Raw genomic sequence first — 14,739 nt, 5'->3', positions numbered from 1 at the left:
TTAGTTCTGCATCTCTGCCTTGTTGTATTACAAACAACTAAAGTAAAAGATGAAGGAAATCATTTAGTTTCAGTCTATGATACTGTAAGGTCATTGCAATGCACGGATTCCTGAATTGATTTTTTTTTATTGTTTACAGTTGCCAGTTAAATAAAGCTGAATTGACCTTTATACTTTAGTGTCTGTCTGTCCCACTTGGGCGTATCAGTGTATACAGAGCTATCTCTGTTCATGCCCATAGTATTTATATCCTCCTCCCATATCCTCCCACAGCAGAGGAAAATGATCTTCACTTGAAAGACCATCTGCAAATACCACCCAGGGCACTGTAACGTTCCCAATATAACCTCCCGGCACAGCCGGCTGGGCTGTTCCAGTCAATGGCCTCACACAGTCTGGAGTGTTACTAATGTAACAATTTCCCACTCTGTTTTTCTTTGGTTGTGCTTTTTTTTTGCATTTAATTAACACCATGATGAAAGGGGACGATTCAGAGGAAGTGGATATAGATTTGGGGGACTCCAGTGACCCTGAAGACTTTGAAAATGGGGAGCAACGTGAGACACTGTGGAAGGCCTCTCCTGCTATGGAAGAGGAGGAAAACATTCACACGTCTACACTAGTGGAAATCAGTGATACCAAGCCGCTGATTAATGCAAGAGACCCCCGAGGTATCAATGACTGCCTTAAGGTATTGCATTCTTTCTGCAGTAGCTCTATTAAACTTTATCTCATGGTCTATCTGTACATTTGTCATGCTGCACATTAGCTGAAAAAAACAGAAAGCACTTAAATATTCTTTAGGTGACGTTTGAGGATGTTATAGCTGAGCCGGTATCAGTGCGGAGCGGTGACAGAGTGTGGATCTGGAGCCATGCCCTGTTCGAGGTGTCTAGGATTTGGATTTACCGGATAGTCACAATATTTTTGGCCATTCCTGTGTCAATAATCTCTGGACTCCTGTTCGCCATCCTCAGCTGTCTTCATATCTGGTAGGTTTAGATTCGGACCTCTAGGTTAGTAATTAAGATTTTTGTTTTCAATTAAAGTAATGTACAGGTGACCTTTTGTGACCGCTTATTGAGCCTGCACACACAACAGTGAAAGAATGCATTACTATACATTTTAATCTTTCCCCAGTACACATCATACTGTGGTATAGCAGCATGAACTAGACAAATTTTTTCTTCAGCTTGATTTTTTTTCCCAACCATCATAAAAGACTAAGCCTTCCTAAGACTGACACATACAGCTGCGGTCAGAGAATATAACATCCTCCTCCATAATGGTTGTTATAATTATAAACTGACACAGAAATGAACCATGCCAACATAAGTGCATTTTGCCTCTGTTGGGTGGCTCCCTAAATTGGCACATGGTCATCAAAACATATCCGAACCTCCGGCCTCGAGGCTAAAGAGCCACCTGACCCCTCTGGAGATGAGACAAGAATCTGAGAAATATTGATGGGGAAAAATTTTCTATAATGCTATTAAAGTGTCACTCCATGGGCGATAGCTTCCGTGGCCTGGAGGGAGCTTTCAAATCGCTCAAAGAAATGACCTCGATGATGTCAATTAAAACCTTGTGGTTATGTGAAGTCTGAAAGACATGACTGCTGAAAGGTGGGATGGGTCTGATTCAAGCCCCCCTCCAATTTTGTTTTGGGAAGCCAGGTGTTTTCCGAGCTTTTCTGCATTAGGATAACTTTAAGATGCCATATAAGTACTAATCTCTTCACTTCATTGTTGAGAAACAAAGTGTTATAGCAGAGTGTTATATATTAATTCAACATGAGAAATTAGAAATAGGAAATTATTACTGTTACATATTAAAACAAACATTTTTGTGTTCTCTTCTATGACAGGTTGGTTAGTCCCTGTATCCAGTGTCTCCTTATTGGCACTCGCTGGCTGCAGAGCCTATGGAGCATTGTCCTTGGTGTCATTGTACAGCCTTTTCTCACAAGTGCTGGAAAATGTTGTGGTGGCTTCAGCATTCACCTGGCCAAAGAATGAGACTCACATGTGAGAAGCACTTCAAGACTGCAAATGCTCATTGACATGGACAAGTGCACTTACTGTTGTGTGGTCACGTGGACCCAAACCAAGCAGCATTTAAAAAAAAATACTTTATCCAAAATGTAACACCCATTATTTATAGCTATTATTAAAGTTCGATAGTATCTGCTGAGACTTGAAGTAAAAAATCAATGGTGACGCAATTCTTCGTTTCACATTCGGGATGTGAAACCATTTTAGTGACTCTTTTTGCTCAGCATGTAGTTCTTTTTTCACTCTGAGGGATTATAGTTTAAGAAATGCATGCAGAAATCATTTTTTGCAATTTGAATATTACATAATATGTAATAGAGTTTGGGCTTTTCAAGATCTAGGTTTGAGGATGTATGAAAAGGGGCTTTAACAATACTTTGTCTAGTCAGAAAAAAAGAGTTCAGTTACCTTGTACCAAGTGTTGAAATGAGTTCTACTTTGTCAATGAAAAAATATTTGATTGTGCAAATATCTTTCATTTCACAATTATAATTACTGGACATGAGCTTCTCCTCTATCACGGCTCAGTTGTGGTCATAGAGAAAAAAACTTTATAATTGTTAAAGGTTTAGCATTGAACAGAATATCAAGAATATGTTTCTGAATAATAATAATTAATATTTGATGTATTGTCCTGGAAGGAAATGAAAGTAAAAGACATGGTTTAATATGGTTTTTAAACTAATACACTTTTAGACTTATTGTTGATATTAAAAAGACATTATTAAAGCATTTTTCAAATACAACGATGATATGCTCTTTTGTTGCAACATCCCTAATATAAGGTTAAGTTTTCCTGTGTCATCTCTTTATCTTCTTGCTTGAAGACAAATGACCATGCAGGGAGATACTGTATATCCAGTTAGTTATTGTGATGTGTCAAGATTGCCTACAGTACATTTAGCAATTTGAGGCAGCAAACACTTGATTGAAATAGGTGTTTCTGATGTCACTCTTCCACTCCCACAGCTGTCACTAACAACAGGCAGGAACAGATGTGCAGTGGCATCCACATTCACACGACAGAGATCGACTTCACTGGCACACTTTATTGTTGCAGAAATCCATGCACATCAGAATTTACTGTGGCATATGCTATGTCTAAGAGAAATCTCTGTTAGATATAATATCTATAGACAGACAGGATGGCAGAAAGTGGACAGATAACTATCATTCATGACTTATGAAATTTACTGTGTGATGGTATTGGACCAATTACGTATTTGCAGATTTATTTCCACACTGATTTGAGCTTTTGAGGGAAAAAAAGTCTTTGTGTCTTATAAGTGTGAATTATGAAACTTTGGTTGGTTTGGAGGGTTCAATCTTCAGGTCAAATTAGTATAACTTCACCCGAATCACAAATCAGAGCACTTTCCCTCTCGCAGACAGACTGTTTTTTATTTGACAGCTCTACTGCTGACACTAATGCCCCAACCCTTTTATATAATCCCCTCCTCCACCTTAAAGCTTCTCCCTGTGGAGGCTATACACTACAATGTTTTCTTTGACAATTCACAACAAACATATATGAATAAACGTAGCTGACCTTTCACATCACACATTACATATTACCTTACCTTTACACATATTTTTTGTTGCAAAGAAAGATGAAAATGATAACAAATTCTTTTTAAATTTTACATCACATTTTGTTCAAATTCTATACACGATATATATAAAACACCATTTGTACTGTTTTCTGTCACCAGTGGGTGCAGGGTGTCATCTGGACAGGAAGTTTACATTGTCAGTTTAGCTCGATTCAAAATGTTACAGAAAAAATGTGCAGCAATAGCCAGCACACTGCCTCTGTAGTCAGTTAAATGGGTGAAATGGGTAGCTGTATGAGTGCTAGATTACTTGATTGCACGAAGCTTGCATGCCTTTTAGCTGGCTTTTCAGTGTACCATACTGGATGTGCGTGAGAGGCTCCTCTGACTGTTGGTGTTCTTGTTAACGTAAGTGGAGGAGCCCCTTTTGTGTCTGCACTGTTGATCACAGCTGCACGAGCATTCTGTCAGGTACCGTCGACAGCAGCAGAAGAAACACTGCATCAGGTCATGGAATAGGTGACCCGCGAAGAACATGTAAATCCACGGGTTACAGCAGCTATTGAGACTGGCTAGCAACATTGCAATGATGAAAGCCATGTCTAGGAAGACGGAGAGAAACAAGAACATGTAAGAGGTTATTTTGAAAGACTTTTTTTTCCCTCTTCATACATTCTTCTTTTAGTCTGTTATTTCCCAGAAAAGCCACAACCAACATTGAACTGACTCTACTAACAAATATCAGCTGTGTAGCTCGACTGATCTTATCCAGATGATATTAAAAACATATGAGTGACACGCAGCGTTAAACTGGATAACATGTTTTGTCATAAACATGACCATTGGCACAATAATTTACAACCACATTGGCGTTCAGTCCTACAGATATATTTACCAAATAATTTGAAACAAATACATACCCAACAAATACACTGTCTTCCTGTTTTAAATTGTGTATTTTTGAAACTTTCTTTTAATACTTTAGTAGCAAACTACTTTTTTTTAAAGATTTTGATCATCTGTAGAAACCACCAGATGTGAGAATTATAGCTACAAACAGTGCAGAGAAGCGTTAAGAGACAAACTAACACGTATCTAGTTGTCAGCTTTTCACTGCATTTGCTGACAGTGATGAAAATAAAGATGGGAAAAATACCAGACCTTGCCACCATGAATAAAATGAACAGTTTAGAAAGAAGAAGTGGGTTGATCTTTAAAAAGACTAGCAAGTCTTTCCCCATCACAGTAAGATGTAATCACTCGATGCTTAGGTTTGAAAGTTTGTTTATTCATAAGTTGTTCAAGCTTCACGAGGCTCTAGGAAGGGTAATGGCAATTTATTACTTGAGCCAACACTTTTAGTTTGTATTTAAATATCTGAACAACTACTTTATAGTCTAACAACTTAAACACCCTGCTTTTTCATCAAGCCCCACCATCTGATGTAATATTTTAGGATAGCATATCTAATAGTGTGGTTGATAATCTTTTAGGTCACTAAAAGTACTGGGTTGGGGTCATAAAACCCAGTAAAACCACTGGGGCCCTTTTTAATGCTTAATTTCATGTATGTATTGTAAATCTGTCAATCTGATGTACTTATTGTATACCCACATTATTCATACAGAATTATATTAGCTGACAAGCTAATGCAATTCAGACTTCCTCCTCCAAAAAACATTTTGGATCATAAAAATGAAACATGGTAGCTGCTGGATGCCTCACAGATAGAACTTTAGGTTGCTTGAAAACAAATATGACGAACAGCTTCGATTAAAAGAACCTGTCCTTGGTGGAAAAAATACAGCTTTTTTTTTTCATTCACTCAATTGATTACATTCCAATTATTAGAGCCCTGGAGTACACTGAATAAGCACATAATCTGAAAAGTGGAAAGAGGACAACTTCCAAGTCCCCCCTCTTTATCCTAAATAGGGTGAGAGAGATTTAGAGCTTGCTGGCGTCGGTCCTCAAGCACTGACCCATTCTCTTCCCTGTACTCTGAGTCCCCACAGTACTTTGCTTTATTGTGAGAGGTGTGCCAACCAAATGGCCCATCAAAATTCTGAAAAGTGTTTAACAGCCTGCCCAGAGTTGTAAAATCATTTGGTGCAAGAAATCCTAGCCACTGGAAATACAGAGGGGAAAAAAACTGAAAATGACAGCATTCAACTTTTCCTTTTTATATTGGTACAATGCATTCATCACTTTCTGAAATGAAAGAAAAACATTTATCTTAACTCCTTTTCAGCATTGTGATTTACTGCTCTTTTCAGGAGAAATATAAAGGATGAGATGTCAACTTCAAAAACAGAGCTGCTGTCACTTTGTGGAAGAACAGGCTCTATATCAAAGATAAGTTTGAGGATAAAAAGTTAAGAAAACATTGCAGGAGTGCAAGAAGCCACATTCTCCTCCATTATCAGTGAATCCTTTGGAAGTTTTACAGTGTGATGTTATGACTGAAGTGCAGGCCCTGGAAAAAAGTTCACAGGTTTCATGCTGGATCAAATGCCCTGATAAACACGACCTTCATGGAGTCTTAACCCATGTGGCATTACTTCAAAGAGACTGCAATGAGTCAGAAAATATAGAGAATCTAAATTATCTTTACTTTTGCATATAGATTTGCACAGAGACTTTCCTTGGAAAAGTATTTTTTGAAATCTAAAAGAATTTGATGTGCACTGAAACCACAAAGCCTGATTTAAATTCAATCTGTTGTCTGCCTCTCATAAAACTGCTCCAGCTCCACAAATTATACTGATGTATTAAGCCCCACTGTATTTTTGTTATGCCCTGTAAATAGTACCAGAGGCAGACCAGTCACTCACTCTTATGATTTACTTATGCAAGCATGACTATATGTCAAAGGAATTTTTTGTAACCCTCTACTGATTTATAAAATTTTTGAGCTCCTTAAGCAATGCTTTCTTACTTGCTTCAAGTTAAAAAGTATAATTACAATTAAAAAGGCTTTTTAAAATTTACCAGAGTGGGAACAGTAGAGAAATGATTCTACAATAACAGTCTGCTGATAAGATAATAATATGTGCAACACCGAAAGAGGCTTCCCCGCTGCTTGCATGACAGACAGAGACGTGGCAAAGATTAAGTCAGTGGTAGGTTTGGAAACCCTTCTCCAGTCCTTGGCTTGGCTTTGTTCGTAATAAAAAAGACTGATCAATTTAAAGTGATTGCACTGTTCGTTCCCCTATTCTGCATTATTATTTGGATTTACAAATATTAAATATATGCTTAATATTAGAGTGTTAAATCCGGTAACATTGCTATCCCACTGAGTTATAAAGAAGGAAACAAGTTTTTATTGTGGCTGCTTAATGGCAAAATATATGTGTAACTTTTTTCAATTATTGTTCAGGTGTATTTATTGAGAAACAGATGATACTGCTTGACCTGAGTAAACCAAGAAGATGAAGACAGAAAAAATTTTGAAAGTTGATATAATATATGAATGTGAGACCAACATAAATTTTCTTTATTTCTAAAGTTTTATTCTTTATTTCTAAGCCACTAAACGTACTTTTTGTGTCCACAGATAATACTTATATTGCTAAATGCACTCTGACAAAAAATACTTCAATACTTCAAGCAATCTGGAGTCCCTAATATAACACAGCCTTCTGGGATTTTTTTTCTTTTTAGATATATTTTAAATGTAATTTGTGCTTGTTTGACACATTTTTGGCCTTGGTATTTTTTATTTTTTTTAAATGAGAGCAACAGGAAAATGATTATTCTGGGGGGAAAGTCTGGCCACCAAAACATTGATTGGAATCTCTGAAAGCTCTGAATGCACATTTGTGGATGTTTTTAAGATAATGCAGCTTGAATGTCTACTTTAATGGCAAACTGACAAGATCTGAGGAGTATATCTGAACAAACAGTTCAATTAAATGGATATTAGACAAAATAGCACTGGGAATTGAGACAGAAACGCTTTGATGTTCTGGTACATTTACTCCCCTAGAGGCTCTGAGGTCTTTCTTCAAACTGATAACCACTGTGAATGTTACTCCCATCCATTTCTGTTTACTCTGGGGAAGTCTGATTTTAAACACCATTGTGTTGCCTTGAAAGAACGGCGGATTGCTTGTGCATTCCTAAAGATGTGTTGTGAGGTGGAAGAATGATTTTTGTTTGCGTGGGACACTTGTGGAACAGAATTTTTTTTTCCCTATTAAGTGCTTTTGGCAAGAAAAAAAAAATCAACACCATTAATCTTGGACAAAGACGACGCATTAGTCATTGTGTCACTAAGCACTTTGCCCACAATAGAAGGAAGAAAACGGCGTCATAAACCAATAAATATTGCCATTAATCAAAATGTGTAAACACTTTAAAAAGAAAAACTGTTATGGTAAAACGAAGGCCGTTGGGTGCGCTTTTACCTTCTCTTGGTGCAGCAGGATCCCATGCCGACCACATCTGGACAAAGAAAAAAGGAGTCCAGCACACAATATAAGCAAGTACCACTACAAATGTCATTTTTACTGTGCGGATCTTAGCCTTCGAAATGAGTCTCACGCTGCTCACACGAGAAAAGGGTTGGGCGCCTTTGGAGGGCCTTGGAGTGAGAGCCAGAAAGTGCTCCCTTCTGGTTTTTAGATTGAAATTCTCCCATATTTTAAAACATATCAAACCATAGCAGATGCTTAAAATGGCCACTGGGAAAATGTAAATGCTCAAACTCATCCAAGTGATGTATGCTTTGGCACCCCAAGGCTGCACGAAGTCCCCCCAGCAGTCATACACACCATTACCGACCTCCCTAAGAGAAAATATGTAAGCTTGAGGACTGCTGAATATCAGGCTGAGCATCCAAGAGGCGATCACACAGAAGCGGTCTTTTTTCTTGTGCACGGAGCGAAGTGGCTGGCAGACTGCCAAGCACCTGTCTATCGACATTAAAACCAGCATGTACGTAGACGCAAACATACCCACGACCTGGAGGTATTTCACCAACCTGCACAGCAAATCGGGTCCATAGAAGCGAAAAGTGATATCCCAGATGAGCTGAGGTAAAACCTGAAAGATTGCAACTACAAGGTCTGCGATGCTCAGGTGCTTCATGAAGTAATACATCCGAGACTGACTGTGCTTGGTGGTGTGAATAGCCCACAGGACGCACATATTGCCTGTCAGCGCGAGAAGCAGCACAAGGACCAGAACGGTAACTTCCACTTTAGCCACTTCTTCATTTCGTTTCAGAGGGTTCACCGTGGTGTTTCCTACGTAGCTTTCATTTTCACGACTTGAGCTGCTCCATGTGAGATTGTGAGACCAACTGTACTGCTCGCGTAAAAGGTCTTCCATCGTGCGTAAAAGCGCCACTTAGGCGCAGCCAGCAGTCACATCACAAACCCAGGTTCGGGACCTCTATCAGCTGTGTTAGCTTAGTTTCCCTACGTAATTTTCTGCCAGCACACCCCGCTATTATTATTATTATTTTCCCTTTCTGTTTAATAATCCGAACTCAGGACTGCAGTCTGCAGAGAGAAGGGAAAACATTATTATTGAAAACTCTTGGTCATTGCACTTTAATCTTTAAACTAATAAACAGTAAATTAACGAAATAACAGTATTTAAGTGATTATGTTCAAAAGGCGCTCACCCACTAAATCATCCTATCTTCTCTTAGGGACTTTGGAGCACCACTGTCCTCATCACTCGCTGCCTCCAGTTTGATGTCTGATCTACCGAAGCTCTGCTTGCTACCAGTGTCAGTAACCCCCTCCCCTCGTTTCATTTTCCTTCGAAGGAAACTGCTTACTTGGGTATGGACCTTATAGTTCTTTCTGTCTCGCTCTTCCTCCCCCATACGTTCACTTAGTGTAAGCTTTGACAATGTGAAATACTTTGAGCCAAATCATCCCAATAGCCTAAAAGCAGTGTCATTTTTGTTTCACAGTTTCACAGTTAGTGCTTTCAGCATCTACATTATTTAAAGCGAGCTGTTGTTGGAGTCCAAAAATTCCAGTCTGGACTATAAAGGTCAATATTTTCTCAAAGATACCGTAAATGGAAAAGGATGTTATCTGGATGAATGCCATTATATATGGGATTGTGATGTGGTGCTGTAATTTGGCACTTTATGCTAAGGGTCTGTCAGGTAATAGCAAAAAGCATAATAACTGTGCAAGGGAAGTGACTCACTGAATCCAATTGCACATAAAGAATGTGGGTTGATGTCATTAATACCATCAAAAGTGCCCTTCACTCTCATGCAACAGTCAAAATGAATGTAGTCATTTTGTTTAAATGTCAGATATCCTACTTTTGATTCAGACTCCATGAAATCACTCTCATCCATTTTAAAGCAGTAATTTAATGTTTTATCATTTCTTTATAGAACAACCTTATAGCAATTCAATTCTGAAAAAAATCATTATATATTTCTGACATATTTTAGTTACTTAAAAACAATAACCGTGATTTCAGTGTATGAAGGTAATCTTATTTCATTAAAATCTTTACTTTATTAAATCCAGTGTTTCTTATTTGCTTCACTGCAAACGGGTCTCTTTTATTTTGACTCGATAAGAAATATTTATTGTTCTTAATGAACATGAACATGGGAACATCAGATGTACAGTATGAAAGACATTTGTTCCTTTCAGTTTATCTTAGAATAGGTGCAGATGAACACTTGCAGGTGTTCTATTGTCTGTTATCACTCAGCTGAACTGGCCTGTCTGAATTGCCTTGTCTGTTAAATTTAATCTAACCAGACATGTTGGCAGATTTCTCTGTCTTGCTCTTTTTTTCCCCATTTAAGTATCAGTACATGTAACCTACATGTTTTTGCTTTTGGCTCAACTAGTTGACCTAAGGCAATGATGCATAGCAACGAGAATGAGCTATAACATCCTCTATTTTCACTGCCTGTAAATTGATAACTTGGCATAAAGCATGGAGCGCTCACACAGAGTACATGAAACATAGAAAAGAACATAAATAACTATTTCAAAATATGTAAGAAATTTATATTGCTCATTATATTAAGTACATGTACTTAATATAAGAGGCACTTAGTTCATTTATGTCTCAGGACACCTCTGAATGTATTGACCAAACTACTGTCCATGTTTAATTATTTATCCAAATAAATCTCAAGACATCTTTATGACTAACTGCTTAATACGCAATGCAGTACAGCTTTGAGTCATTGTAAGTAATGCACTGTACTACAAAGTACTGTTCTTAACCTCTTTTTGTTGAATAAAAGTCACTCATTGCACCAGACATTAGCATTTGGGCACATCCCCAAGCACTGGCACTCTACACTGTGGCGTGTCAGTGCTGCCCATAAAGCCGTCATAAAAACCGCAATACAAGCACCTACCAGCATGTTGCCTTGAAAATATAAAAATATCTTATTTAGAAGTAAGAACTCAGTAATGCTTGGAAAATCTCTCAATAATAATAATACTAATGATGATGTCTCTGTTTTGGCTCATGGCTCCTCTTTGCATAATAGGCAAAATTTAATTAGTGAGAAGGAAGCTGTAGATTAGAGGTCAAATAAGTTTTCATAATACTTGAAATGGTTTCAAATAGCAAACTCCCAGCAGTGTATGAATTCTAATCCATTTCTTGAAGCAATAGCTTCAAGAAATAAATCCTGGCAGATTTAACCGATAAAAAAAACTTTCCACCTCCTTCAGTAATTTTTAAATATTTATGTGGGGACATAAAAACGACATTAACCGGGTTCTGTCATCTCTGAACTAGTGGCCTCTACTGGTTGGGTGAGATATCTGTTAAATGGTTCTCAGGGACCTTTATGTCTTGTTGTCAGATAAAATAAAATAAAAAGCATCTGTGACATTAGAGCAAACAAATGGTTGATTACACTGACCTTAGGTCAACAACAGGGACTAAGCAGTTAATAAGAGAACACAGAACAGATCAAAGTTTCCATTGGGGTATAAACTTAAACCCCAGACCAAACCATACTTACGTCAGACCCAAGAGGCTCGCTTATTGTGACAGAAAGCTATAATTTACTTACAAGAAAATATGCCAGACCGACTCACAGAAGTAACTGTGTGTGCTCTTAGAGCAAAGGACTTTATCAGAAAAATAGTCTGCCAGTCAGTACTGAGTCAGCTTTTGCTTTTCCCCCCCAAAAATATGGCCAAGAGATTAATGCTAATAAAGTCAGCTTTGAACACAAGTTTAAATGATTTTGAACAGAACAGATCTATGACCCCACATCAGATAAGGTTATACCGTTCCCACGATGAGGACATCTGGACCCTAATCATTTGAGATTCTGAGGATATTTTCCTGAGCAAATGTACACTTTATTTCATTAATTACAGTCTGACAGGAAAATTCCAACACTCTCTTCCTTTCCAGTTTGTAGAAAATAGTGACACATGCCAGCTGATAAAACCTGAACACACCAAACCCAGCTCTTTGTCTCAACCTGGATATGTAACATAAGTGTATTTATTAACAGCTTTTACACAAAAAGAAAAAACTAAATAAGAACATTAAATGCCGCAATAGCCATTAAAAACCAACAACAAAAAAACCCAACCAAATATTCAACAGTCACAAAAAAATAAACGGGTAGTTTCATAAACAATAATTCAATAAAATCTCTCAACAGAAAGCTTGTTTAAATAAAAACGTTTTTAACTGCTTAACTTCTCAGTGTCACAGACCGAAAGGCTTTGAGACACATCGGCCCAGGCAACCTTTTTCCCATCTTCTGCTGTCCAATTTTGGTGAGCCTGAATAAACTGTGACCTCAGTTTCTTGTCCTTTGCTGATATGAATGGCACCTGGTGGGGTCTTATGCTGTAGGCCATCTGCATCAAGCTTCAATGTGTTCTGCATTCAGAAATGCTCTTCTGCATACCTTAGGTTGCAGCAAGTGGTTACTTTTAGTTGGATTCTTATCACGTTCATGCAGTCTGGCTATTCTCCACTGGTCTCTGAAATTAATTAGGCAAAGAGAACTGCTGCTGACTGAATATTTTCTCTTTTTCAGCCCCCAACCACAACATATTTAAAGTCACTTAAATCACTTTTCTTTTTCATTTGGATCCTTGATTTGAACTCTGGCCTGTCATCTTGACTATGTCTACATGCCTTAATGCATTGAGTTGTGTCATGTTAATCACTGATTAGATATTTACACTCACAAACAGTTGAACAGGTGTACCCAATGAAGTGGCAGGGGGATCTATATTTTTTAAATAAAAAGCTTATGGGTTAAAAAGTAACTGGACAGAAACATAAAGTCAAATATAATCGACACACCCACAGACACAAGCCTACGCTCTGTATATTCCCTGCTAATGGTCTCTGAGGCTTTCATTGCAGCCACCTTTGACTCATTTTTATTTGGCAGTTTCCTTGCCATTAGTCTGATTCTCTTCAAATAAAATGCAGCTCACTTGAATTGGGACCAAGAGAGTCACTTAACTAACCAAGAGTATATGTGACCTCTGTGTAGTGTCTTCTCTGGTCTGCATTCACAACAAAAAGGCAATGGTTAGAATGCTCTCTTTTTAATGTCGTGGGCAATCAGCACAAAATCTCGCAGGAATCCTCCATTATTCTGAGGATTACATTTCCACTTGCAGTGTGATCGTATAGTGGTAAATTTATACAACCAAAATAGAAAAACTTCAACACCATTAACATTGCATGTTAAGTTTCCCAAATGAAAGGAATATAGAAATATATTTTAAAGCTGTACATGAAACAATGTAAATTCTCTAAACAGTGTGGCACAGTCACATACCTGCATTCACAACAAAAAGGCAATGGTTAGAATGCTCTCTTTTTAATGTCGTGGGCAATCAGCACAAAATCTAAACGGCAAAGCAACAACAGAGTTAGCTAACTATGCTCCCATTTTGTTTCCTCTCCTCCCAATAAAGAAATCTCACATAAACGTGCACTCAGTTCAACATAAAGACTGGAGAAATGACCCGCAACAAATGATATATAAACAACAAAAATAATCGGGTCAGACTGTATTACTTTAACAGCCTGCGATATGATTTTTCCTCCCCACGACATTTGCGCGTTCCTTACCTCGCAGGAATCCTCCATTATTCTGAGGATTACCCAGAATCCCTTGCCCTTTGTGAATATTGCAGGGTCACTTTTTCGACAGTAGGTGGCGCCAATGTCCCATTTAGCGGGATTTAACTTCAACTCTATTTAACTATGTTACACACACCCCCCTTAAATCCTGCTAAATTGGGGCATGACAACAGAAAAACAGAAACTTCCAATGCATAAAACATAACAGTGTGACCGTGGGAGCACAAGATAGTTCAAGTCAGTTAAAAAAACTTTCCATATGGAATAAGGCAAGCAAGAGAGCGGCCAATTCCCCTGCCAACCCAGATATGAAAGATGCCGTATACACCTCCCATGATGTGAACATTGCTCCACGCAGGTATTACCCAAAACGTTCTGAGTAACAGCACATTTGCAAAACGGCTAGTAATCTATCCTGAAAACATATTTCGCACAAATGAAAACAAGGAGTCAACTGTCGACACTGAATCATCAACCTGTTGTTCATTGATCTTACAAATGAGACGTGTTGGAGGTTTCACAGGTCTACCTGATCTAGTACAAAGAGGTGGTGGCTGTGTACGCACTACACGGTCCCCTGTACTCAGTCGTGTGTCAGTCACAAGCTCAGGGGAAAGGACATGTGGAGCATCTCCCGCCAGAAGCTGCGAGGAGGCACTCCGGGACACAACAGATTCAATAGAGGGGGCAGGGGAGGGCAACCGGGAAACCAACGGGTCACACCCAGCAGGCGGGGCCACAGTCGATTCTGCCTCAGAGGTTGGGACGCTGAAAGCCGCACCAAGAGAACAACCAGGTTGACCAACCGCAGAGTCCCTGTCACTTGCTTGGTCCATCTGCATGAGCCAGCGAACCGTCTTCGTCTCACCATCCTGCACATCACCTGGAAGTTCTGGTTCACCTTGTCCACTATCCGCAACCGAGGGGCAGGTTGACACTGGTATGCACTCGTTTCCTGCAGGAATGAAACTCACAGGAAGTAGTAGGTTTCGGTGAACAACTTTTTCCCTGAGAGTCACAGGGTCTCTGATGTGGTACAC

General features: G+C 38.6%; 2 protein-coding genes and 1 long non-coding RNA gene across 4 annotated transcripts in view; 2 read left to right on the top strand and 1 right to left on the bottom strand.

Annotated features, from left to right (window-relative positions):
• The first annotated feature begins 276 nt into the window (after window positions 1-276).
• Window positions 277-2,800, top strand: cav4a (caveolin 4a). The gene is made up of 3 exons (XM_026166371.2): window positions 277-691; window positions 805-992; window positions 1,868-2,800. Exons 1-3 carry the CDS (start codon window positions 473-475, stop codon window positions 2,016-2,018), a joined length of 558 nt encoding a protein of 185 aa, XP_026022156.1. The 5' UTR covers window positions 277-472; the 3' UTR covers window positions 2,019-2,800.
• A 288-nt stretch (window positions 2,801-3,088) lies between these two features.
• On the bottom strand, window positions 3,089-9,366 carry LOC113022270 (isotocin receptor-like). 2 transcript variants are annotated; one of them, XM_080301738.1, is made up of 4 exons: window positions 9,243-9,366; window positions 8,595-9,117; window positions 8,020-8,056; window positions 3,089-4,209 (listed from the first exon to the last, which is right to left on the bottom strand). In XM_080301738.1, exons 2-4 carry the CDS (start codon window positions 8,942-8,944, stop codon window positions 4,180-4,182), a joined length of 417 nt encoding a protein of 138 aa, XP_080157864.1. In that variant the 5' UTR covers window positions 8,945-9,117; window positions 9,243-9,366; the 3' UTR covers window positions 3,089-4,179. The 2 variants fall into 2 exon arrangements, with proteins under 2 accessions (XP_080157864.1, XP_026023271.1); XM_026167486.2 differs by having other exon boundaries at window positions 8,020-9,117.
• LOC145428878 (uncharacterized) overlaps window positions 8,667-14,739 on the top strand; it is a 24,901-nt gene continuing 18,828 nt past the window's right edge. Inside the window, exons 1-2 of the long non-coding RNA XR_013909210.1 lie at window positions 8,667-8,801; window positions 9,270-9,405. This is a non-coding gene — a long non-coding RNA (uncharacterized LOC145428878). The remainder of the gene's footprint in view (window positions 8,802-9,269; window positions 9,406-14,739) is intronic.

The sequence above is a fragment of the Astatotilapia calliptera genome, chromosome 5 (assembly GCF_964374335.1).
Source record: "Astatotilapia calliptera chromosome 5, fAstCal68.1, whole genome shotgun sequence".
Taxonomy (NCBI): Eukaryota; Metazoa; Chordata; class Actinopteri; order Cichliformes; family Cichlidae; genus Astatotilapia; species Astatotilapia calliptera.
This window is presented reverse-complemented; position numbering and strand designations above follow the sequence as displayed.

Excerpts from the sequence above, each read along its gene's own strand:
- cav4a (XM_026166371.2), top strand. The coding sequence starts at position 473 with ATGATGAAAGGGGACGATTCAGAGGAAGTGGATATAGATTTGGGGGAC. Across the intron at positions 692-804 it reads GTATCAATGACTGCCTTAAG|GTGACGTTTGAGGATGTTAT; the intron begins GTATTGCATTCT and ends AATATTCTTTAG. Across the intron at positions 993-1,867 it reads CTCAGCTGTCTTCATATCTG|GTTGGTTAGTCCCTGTATCC; the intron begins GTAGGTTTAGAT and ends CTTCTATGACAG.
- LOC113022270 (XM_026167486.2), bottom strand. The coding sequence starts at position 8,944 with ATGGAAGACCTTTTACGCGAGCAGTACAGTTGGTCTCACAATCTCACA. Across the intron at positions 4,210-8,019 it reads TCCTGCTGCACCAAGAGAAG|ACATGGCTTTCATCATTGCA; the intron begins GTAAAAGCGCAC and ends CCGTCTTCCTAG.